At 46.6% G+C, this 9,581-nt stretch overlaps 1 protein-coding gene across 1 annotated transcript; it reads right to left on the bottom strand.

The window, feature by feature from the left end:
* Nucleotides 1-1,204: 1,204 nt before the first annotated feature.
* Nucleotides 1,205-6,774, bottom strand: LMOD3 (leiomodin 3). The gene is made up of 3 exons (XM_072876157.1): nucleotides 6,484-6,774; nucleotides 3,461-4,837; nucleotides 1,205-1,255 (listed from the first exon to the last, which is right to left on the bottom strand). The coding sequence occupies exons 1-3, from the start codon at nucleotides 6,772-6,774 to the stop codon at nucleotides 1,229-1,231; spliced, it is 1,695 nt and encodes a 564-aa protein (XP_072732258.1). The 3' UTR covers nucleotides 1,205-1,228.
* Between the last annotated feature and the right edge of the window lie 2,807 nt (nucleotides 6,775-9,581).

Here is a 9,581-nt window from a genome sequence, read left to right as displayed (position 1 = left end):
ACCTGAAGGAAATCCTACCAGGAGCTGCAAGGCTGTGCCTTCTGAGCAAGTGTATCAGCCACAGGAAGGCAGGGGAGCTGCACGTTAGCAAAGGGAAAGGCTTTCTTCTTTCCCTATGCCTTATAGCTTTAAATGGCTTGCTTTAAAAAAAACAACCACCACCAAAAACAACTACTGTCTTGTAGATGTATTCCACAGGAGTGGGACTTACCTGTAGCTGCTTTACAAAAAAGGCTTGCAGTGAAAAAAATCTAATGTGATTAAAAAATGGAAGAAAAAAATTCACAAAAATATTAAGGAAAAACTAAGTTGTGTATATGCAGGTTTAAAGCCATGATACCCAGCCCTGCTAGGGGTGAGACATGCTATTCACACCCCATACTAGGAGGAATGAGTTTCTTAAACCCCTGGCAGAGAGGGGTAAGGCTCATCCCCCTGCCACTTAACAGCCGTGTGGAGAGAGACCTGAAATGGCATTTCAGTGCGCTCCAAGGTGGCTGTAATTGAGGATTACATCATGGACAGAGCTGAATCGTGGGGACTGAAGATTACAGCTCTCAAAACAGAGCATGGCATCATCTTTTATATGCTGATCAGGTACAATACCAACTAAACTATGTTCTGCAACAGAGGTAGCTTGAAACCATCAAGCTGAGGTGTTTGATGTACCAGAGCAGTTGCTCTGTTCTGTGAGCATCTGTGTTAGCCATGGAAGTGCTGCACACGTCTTACGGAGAGAGCTTTATTTCATTTCTGTTTCCTTAGCCTAAAAAATGAAGCTGTGTACATGGAAACCAAATACATTTCTCATGGACAAGAGAATAATAAAGGAGCATGTGTGTGAAAAGAAAGATAAGATAAAGCACAGCATGTTCCTGAAGAATCTGGCAGCAGAAGGACAATGTGGAAGCAAAATAGTTTGCTGACAAACTAGAAAGACAAGGTTATTGATGCCTCTGAGAAATACTCCCACAACAAACTGGAGCCTCAAATCCACTTGGCAGACAGATGGCACCAGGATTGTTTGATACCTGATGGAAACGCTTAGCACTGACTTTTCCCATGCCAGCCGTTTTCACCACACTTATAAAAGTGTTTATCGCAAGCTTTGTTCCCAAAGAGTCGTATACACCACCTGGGTTCTGCAGAAAACATCTGCTGAAACAGTTGTACGCAAAACTTGAATAGTCTTTACTCCAGGTGGTTTTCTTCGGGTCAGTCTGGTCTCTCACTCCAGCTGCTTTGGCAATGGCACCTGGACAAGGACAGTAAGTAATAGGAGGAGGAAATTTCTCAGTCTTATTTCCCAAACCCATTTAGTTTAATACAAACCTTCAGGAACTGTAAAAAGATCAAAAATACATCAGCTGGGAGCTCTAAGGAGCTCTGGTTGGGAATTTCTTTTGTTTGCAATTCCCCACTTGCTGTGTGCGATTCTTAAAGCCCAGGAAATCAGTTCGCAGGCAATGAGTCCCACCATGGAGCAAACAAACACGCAGCTCGGCTCAAGCAGTAAAACCCAGTTTTAGAGATGAAGCTGAGGATATCGAGGCAAATGAGGAGTTACCAAGATCAGAGAGGCAGGTGAGAATAAAACCCTAATGCCTCAAATCCAAATCATTTGGCCCAATGACAGAGGACCAAAAAAACCCACCCCCAAACCAACAAACAAAAAACAACCCCAAAAGCCCCACAGGTGTCCATTGCTTCACCTTTCCATGGGCTGTGATAGCAATTGTTGTCTGGCCCATTTAGGATGGACCATGAATTGATCCCTCTGCCCCAAACCCCACAGCCCTCATTTATAAAAACCTCCCGAGGATTTTGGGGGAAACGGCTGGGGTTCACTATTGCTCCCTGGCACCCAGCAGCAGCCAGATTTCTTAATCATTGCTGTGCAAAGTGAGGGCTGTGCCCGGCAGAGCACCGGCACCATCATCTTCCGTCTTCCTGAGAGGAGGGGAGGCAGCAGATCCCGTGGCAATGACGGACCACCCCGCCGTCACAAGCACCGTCTTGGCGTGTACAGATACATCGTGACCTTTACAAGAGCAGGTCTTGTCGTCTTAGACATGACACCGAAATGCAAAACCTAGACTGGCCTAGGAAGGCCAGAAATGCCCTGAGGAGAGGCCCTGGCTGCAGCCAAGTCGGACTGGCCAGCAGAAACCACAGCCCCAAAACTTGGTTTGGGGCAGAATGTTCACGTTAATCGTGGACCAGGGTCACTGCAGGACCTGCCCCTGCCAAAATGTCAGGACAAACTACTCTCTCTGGAATTACTGAGGGAATAATTATTTCTGTGTAGGTATAAATGAAAGCAAAATGTGGCCCACTATATAAAAAAGTCAGTATTAAACAAAATATGAATTACAAAGTACTGCTTGAGCATTTTTAATTGCAAAGGGTTTTCTGTCCTCTCCCTCTAGCCTTAGCAACACAAACAGAAACATCAACATCACTAGCTACGGATAGATCGGTCAGCTTTTAGTATTTCTTGAATAATGGTACAATGCAAAGACATATAACATTTCAGGAAAGCAAAAGGTTAAATCTGGTGGCCAGCATTTTGAGAAGTGGCCCATGAATTTGGTACCCAAGTAAGAGCAGCACCAAGAGGCAGTTATCACAGTTTGGGACTTCCCCCTGACACTAAAGCTTTTAATTTCATTTAAACCAGACCAACCGGAGGCAGTCCTGGACCACGGCTGTGCCGCAGACCCCTCTCGCTTCCCGCGGCCTCGGCCCGGCGGGTTCGCGGCCCCGCTGAAGGAGGGCCGTTACTCACCGCGGCCAGCCCGGAGGCCCGGGCTCCCAGCGCGGGGCCGGCGGAGGCAGGGGAGCGCGGCCAGCGCGCTACTGCAAACCCAGTTCCTGCCTCTGCGCAGCTTCGTAAGTGGCCTTGGGTAAGTTATTTTGCTGCCAGTGTTTCAGTTTAGCCCTTATCAAATGGGCCAAGTGACGGTGCTTTCTTGTGTAAAGTGAGAGCTAAAGAAAAACAGGACTGCCAGAAAAAGACACATGGTTTTTATGGGGGACTGAGGACAGACTAATGTGAAAAATAATACCTGTTGCTCTCCTGAAGCAAACATCTTACAACAGCACCTGCCTATCATAACTAATACGCTATTACTAGTATGCTAACGTTGAGTTTCTGTGGTTTTGTTTACCCCCTGAGCAAATTTCCTTTCTTTCACCTGTACGGCTGCAGGCAGGGATGCGCGAGGCTGCAGCCTCGGCACTTGCTGTCGTTTCTCTTGCAAGCCATACCTTAGGGCTGCCGGGGAAACAACAACGTGCATCCCAGGAACGGCAGCCTGATGCAAAACGACGATGATGACACACAGCGTGCGGGTGCGTTTGCAAGCCCCGCCGAACGGCCGACGTTTCAAACAACAGCTCCAGAGCGCGCGGGGTGAACGCGGTTCCCTCCCCTCGCGGCCATCGCTAAAGCACTTACCGGTTTAAGATAAGCGACGTTACTCTGACGAATGTCATTTAGTAGCTGATCTCTCGGGGTTATTTCAACGAGGGGAGGCGGCCTTCTCCTGGGAACTGGTTTAAGCGTTTTGATGACGTCTTTGAGGTTGGTTTTCTCGGCGGGTTCCACGTACTCCGGCACGGCTGGTTTGCGCTGAATCTTCTTCAGCTTCACCACTCTGAAGCTGACGGGCTTCTCTCTGCACGGCTGCTCGGGGGCCGGCTGCCTCGCGTTCTCCTGCCTTTTGCTCAGAGACACAGCCATGGGGACGGGTGGTTTCGGGGCCTGAGGGGGTTCGTGCATCCTCGGCTGGGGCAGCGGTCCTCCCAGCATTTCCCACATCCCAGGAGGCAACCCAAGTCCATTTTCCAGCATCGCTATCAACTCCCTCTGCTCTTTCATTTGCTGCTGCCGCTGCTCCTCTTGCCTCTTTTGTCTCTGCTTGTCCAGGTTTCTACTGAGCAGGTTGGTCACCACCATCCTGGGCCCTGGCAGTTCGAAGTGGTACCCCATTTTAAGGAGGGTGGCATTGGCTTTCAGCAGCCTGGCGATCTCCATTTCTGCCTGGTGGCCCAGCATGCTCCGCTGGTTGTGAAAGCGGAGCTCCGTCAGCGTCTCGTTGTACTGCAGGCATCTCATGATAGCAACGATCCCTTTGCCAGAGATGAAATTGGAATCGATGTTCAACGTGGTGATGCTCCTGTTCTCCCGCAGCATGTTAGCCAGCGCGAATGCCACGTTGTCGTCAGCCCCCACGTTGGCCAAGCTGAATGTTTTTACGTTCTTATTCTTTTTCATGGCATTGACAAAGTCTATCAGCATTTCTTTGGGGATGTTTTCTATGTTGTTCAGGTTGAGCTCTTTCATGTCTGGGTTGTTTTTTCGGACTTTCTCCAAACTCTCTTCTAAATTGGTTTGATTTCCTGAAGGCCTGGCACTTAGCTTCATGAAGCTGGTATCCAGTGCTAACTTTTTGGGGATGTTCAATTTTGATATTTTCTTTTCATTTTCATTTGGCTTTTCTGTGATTTCTCCTGATTCCATACCTGGTTTCTTACTTAACTGATCGCTGTGACGGTTCTCATTGGTGTAAGTCTCCTTTGTTTCCAATTCAGTCTCATCTTCCTCCTCTTCTTCTTCGTCATCTTCCTCTTCCTCCTCTTCTTCTTCCTCCTCCTCCTCCTCCTCTCTCCCTTTATCGCTTCCACCTTTGTTTGTCTCCCCAAATTGTGTTCCTGAGTTGGACAAGTGCTCGTTTTGGTAACGTCTCTCTTTTCCCTCTGCTCCTGGCACCCTCCCGCCGGCTGCCTCGCCGCTGCTACCAGCCTTTCCTTCCGTCTCCTCCACAGCGCTTCTCTGAGGAAGACAAAACCTCACAGCTGAAACAGTTGAGCACGGCTTTGTTACATTAACTTTCTGCTCAAATAAACGTGTAGCAGGATGTAGATACCTCTATGCCTGTACATTACAGAATAATCCTCAGAAGCGTCATTGCCTGTAAAGTCAGGGCTGTGCTGGCTTGCTTGGAACACAGGAACGATTGCTCTTAGAGTGGCTGCAAACCAGCTTCTCATCTTTGCCTATTAATTTAAATCCTGACAATTAAATCCTGTACATATTTAATGCTATGTTAAGGTGGAGTCACCCAGCACATGAGACAACAAGGCTGCCTGCTCTGATACCTGCCAGCACATCACAGCTAAGGAAGCACGTCGATGAAGGTGAAGCAAAATATTAGCTCAGTTTGATTTTGAGTCCAGAGATAGGAAGCTGGACTCTGCACACAGGTGCTGCAAGGCAGTGGGGCTTCTAGAATCAAAATAAAATTAGTTGCAAACTTCCACCATCTCTAGAGACTCTCCTAGCTGAGATTTCTTTCCAAGCATCTTTTTGCAGTGGATCCTCCATCACTGAGAAATGCTAATAAAGCGCTAATAAAGATCAAGATATTTTCCTAAAATTTTGCACTAGTTCAGGCAGGGCAGTGTCATGACCTGTGCTTCACCAAAAGTCAGACAAAATGGTCACAAAGTCACTTCTGCCCTTGGGGCTCTGGTTCCCATTTGCTGTGGCAGTGGATGGGTTTAGTACAGGGATCGCCTGATCAGTTGTGAATGCAGCAGACAGCTCTACACTCAGATTCCAGATTTAACCTCAGAAGTGTTAAAAAAAGTGTTTCTTTGAGGGTAAGAGTGTTGCAGGAGGGGAAAAAACACAGATTTTCCCCCTTCTCCAGAACCAGCCCATGAAACCTGCCCTGGGAAGTCCGTGATGTACTCTGCTGTTGTGTATTAGCAAAAACATTAGTGTTTAAAAAAAAAAAATAATCAGTTACTTCAAATTCACTTGGGTTCAGGTATGGATGTGTTTCATCTGGCCAAGTTTCCGTTCTGTTAACCTATTTTTAAGTGTGGCCCTCATCCTGAAAAATACCTAAGTATGACCGTAACTTTATTTCAAAGTCATAGGGATAGTAAAATAAATTTAAGTACTGTATTGAAAAGGGTTGCATTAGTTCATGGAGTTTGCATGCTTGGGCATTAGTGAATGTTTCACATTGTTAAAGTGCAGTGGTTTGGGTTTCTGTCCCGTATGATGTTAAATTCTGTCAATTAATTAGTTTAATACATATGATTAATGTAGTCTTCTATGGAAGAGCAATGTGGTGTTGTTCCATATGCAAAGTGAAACAAATTTGAGTTACATCCTCCAAGCTGATTTTATGACAATTTCTCAGTGATTTTGCTTTACTGAAACAGAATCAGGATTTTCTTATATTAAAAAGCTTAAGAAAATATTTTGGAAAAGCAATTAAAAATTCCTAACCCTGACGTCAGTCCAAGCTGGATCCTGACATTGCTGGGGTTTTCAGGATGAATTTAAATTTCTTTGTACTGTACCTTATGTACGGGATGGAAGCAGAGGCAGGTTAAGGTATTAAAGCTATAAAACAGATCCCACAGCAGATGCATGATAAATATTTGCGATTTTTTGCTTGTTACCTCAGAGGGCAAGAGGGTGACGGGAACTCTCTCGTCCTCGAGCATGCGTCTGGATGCCTTCTGCCAGTACAGGTAGTCAACCAGGGACCGGTGGTCGAAGCTCCCTGTGGGGGGTTTCTCCGTCTGATCCCTCTGTATCATCCCAGTTGGGACTTCGGGGTCTGGGGCCATGACTTCCATCTCACACTGCAGCTCCTTTAGCTCCTCGGGAGACAGGTTTGCCAGGATTTCATCTTCATCGATGTCCTCAGGACACACTTCTTCATCAGAGTTTTGGCTGAGTTCAGACATGTTCTTTCCTTCCTCTATTACTTTTTAAACCTAAAGAGAAAGATAGGTTTTAAAGGGTTTTTTTTTCCTCACTGGCAGTAGTTCATTCGGTTAAATCGCCAACTTCATGTTTTGGTCATGAGCTGTGGCAGCTCTCGGTCTCAGTGCGGGAGACAGACCGTGCAGCTAAGTCTATATTAAGCTGCAGCTGGCTGGATAAGGAGAATTTATGGCGATGCTGCCATGCTCCATTTTCAGCAACCTGTCAGCTGTGCAAACCCTTCTGACATTTCAGCGCAGCTGGTGCGTCCCCCATTGAGTAAGGCAGGAGACGGCCATTTTCTAGAGGATTCCTGGGGCACGACGCCTTTCGGTGCTTCATCCCACGCTTGGATCGCCGTAGGTGGGTGGAGTCACATTAATGGTACCTGCGAGGTGCGCGGGTGAAATTCTGCACCGGGGGAAGAATAAGCACAAGGTCTCTGTATCCGTAATGTCTCAGGTATCTCAAAAGGGCTGGGGACTGCGGGCTCTTCACCGCCTTTAGCCAGGTCTAAACCCCGACTGAATAGCGCAGGTGGTTTTGGTGTGAGGGCAGCCGTCGCACAATTGATGAGCTCTCCCAAATGCCAGGTCCTGGTTAAGGTACAACCCTCCAAGCTGGAAAAAGGCAGGTGAACAGTCGGTGCAACACACGCCTTGTGCCTGGGGACAGGGGCCCGTGCGGGGACGGGCACCAGCCCTCTGAACCAGCCTGAGCGGCCCCATAGGGAGCATTTCCCACAGCACATCCGTGCCCTGCTCCCACCCAGTCTGCCCAGGGGCAATGCCAAGGCCCTGTTTCTTGACTGGCCTATCGTGGACGCTATTTGCACTGTCAACAGATCTTGGCTGGCAGTTCATCTCAGGTTCATCTTTTTCCTACTTTTTACCGTTTTTTTACAGAATTAATAGGCAACTAGAAAGATTTACTTTGCTAATATTTGTAGAACTTATGTAACTATAGAAGATTACCTGAAATCCTTTTCTTCATTGTCTCCATTCCAGCTAAGAACTATCTCCTTCTTTATTCAGAATATTTTATAGGCTTCTGAATTTACATGGCAAACCAGAAAGCCGTATCTCCAACACCACTGTGCTCATGCTGCTTTGTAAAAGCAGAGTAGTGTGGGCAGGTAATTTTTCCACTACAGTGCAATTTCAGTATGCCGCAGTTTGAACTGTTCATTGGATTAGGAAGATTTCCTCTCATAATTTCAAATATTCTTTGTAGGGGGTATCAAATCAAATCCTCACCTTGCAACTGCAAATGCATGTTTCATAGGAAAGAAACCACAGACGAGAGGCTGTGAAACCAAGCCCCACCAATTTTTAAGCCGTATTTCTCATTACAGTCTCAACCACGCTCTGCTGGAGTCTACCGGCAGCAAAATAGTCTCTGCATGACGATGGTCTCTCTTTGCTGTGTTTTGTAACAAGAAACACGGTGTTCAAAGCCTTGTTGACCTCTATTAAAAAGCCATTATCCAAAGGTCCTCATTTAATTAATGCTGTTACACAGCAGGGAAGAGGGCAAAAATTTAAGAACTAAATAAGTGAGTAAAGGAAAAAATAACAAAAACCCAAGCCAAGAATGTAATGGCTCTGTTTGCCCCTTTGGTATTTCAGGGGACATCCTTATTTTATATTATGCAGTAGCAAGCACAACAGCAGACCCACATATCAATCTATCTGATCTGGCAGTTTTAACCCCCAGCGATTGCTGTCCATAATAGAGTCCATAAATGGTTTCCTGATGTTATCAAATAAATCAATGCTCCTCGGTAGCTGGTATGTTACTCTCCCAAACGATGCTGTTCAGGTCACAGAAGATGTCTATTCAGTGGTCACTTATCGCTTGCTAATTTCTTGACTGTAAATAAAGCCCCTGGCCACCTTCTTGTATTTCCATGATCTTTAGCCAGGCCATCTTGGGCCACGGTCTTGTCAGATCTGCTAAGCTAAGTAGGGTCAAACCCATGAAGTCCTCTCGAGAAGAAAAACAGGGATATTGAGAACACTATCAGGTATTTGAAAAGCAAGTTTTCTTCTAAGTAGAAATATATCACTTGTCAATACCATGATTAGGAAACATGACACTTCTGGGAGCGATGCCTTCTCTGTCAGACGCAGAGCGAAGGGCTGCCTGGTGACACCTCTCCTGGTGACACGGGTGCTAATCCCACAGATTTCCAAGGTGGGTATCACATTTTGCCTACTTTAGGTCTCTCCTCCATAAATTACCTCGAGTTCAGGATTCACTTCCTTTTCTAATGCGTTGCTTAGTGTTTTGGTGCGCTGGAAACGGCACGTTAAGGCAACAAACGACACCCTCCAGGCTGGGGACACGCTCCTGGCCAAATCTAGAAGTCTTTTCCAAGGCAAAACTCCCATCTTCTTCCCAATAACATTTGCGGGTATTCCCCTCGGAGCTTTCCAAAATAATCACTCATTCCTCAACCTTCATTAAGACAGGAAAGCCACTTCCATCGGTAGCACTTGCTATTTTCACGCCAATTTGACACTTGCTCAGGAATCCCCGGACTAATAAACTGCTGCATGAGGTGCTCCGTTACCAAACGGCGGAGAGCTGTGCCAGAAGACAAGAGGTACCTGCAGCCATCACAAAGCAATCCCTACGGGTAGCAGCTCAAAATTCATGCTAAGTACGTACCTAACAAGTGTTAAATAAAAGCACTTTAGGAGCAAACTGATAGAAGAAAAGGTCTGCCCTTGGTAACGAACAATTCATGCTTAGGGCTTACTGTTTCTAAGGCAGGTACTCGCGT

This window comes from Ciconia boyciana, chromosome 11 (assembly GCF_034638445.1).
Source record: "Ciconia boyciana chromosome 11, ASM3463844v1, whole genome shotgun sequence".
Classification (NCBI taxonomy): domain Eukaryota; kingdom Metazoa; phylum Chordata; class Aves; order Ciconiiformes; family Ciconiidae; genus Ciconia; species Ciconia boyciana.
This window is presented reverse-complemented; position numbering and strand designations above follow the sequence as displayed.

What these genes read in the sequence shown, in the direction of transcription:
- LMOD3 (XM_072876157.1), bottom strand. Translation starts at nt 6,774, where the DNA reads ATGTCTGAACTCAGCCAAAACTCTGATGAAGAAGTGTGTCCTGAGGAC. An exon ending in TCACCCTCTTGCCCTCTGAG is followed by an intron (nt 4,838 to 6,483) that starts GTAACAAGCAAA and finishes TGTCTTCCTCAG; the next exon opens with AGAAGCGCTGTGGAGGAGAC. An exon ending in ACGTCGCTTATCTTAAACCG is followed by an intron (nt 1,256 to 3,460) that starts GTAAGTGCTTTA and finishes GTCCTTGTCCAG; the next exon opens with GTGCCATTGCCAAAGCAGCT.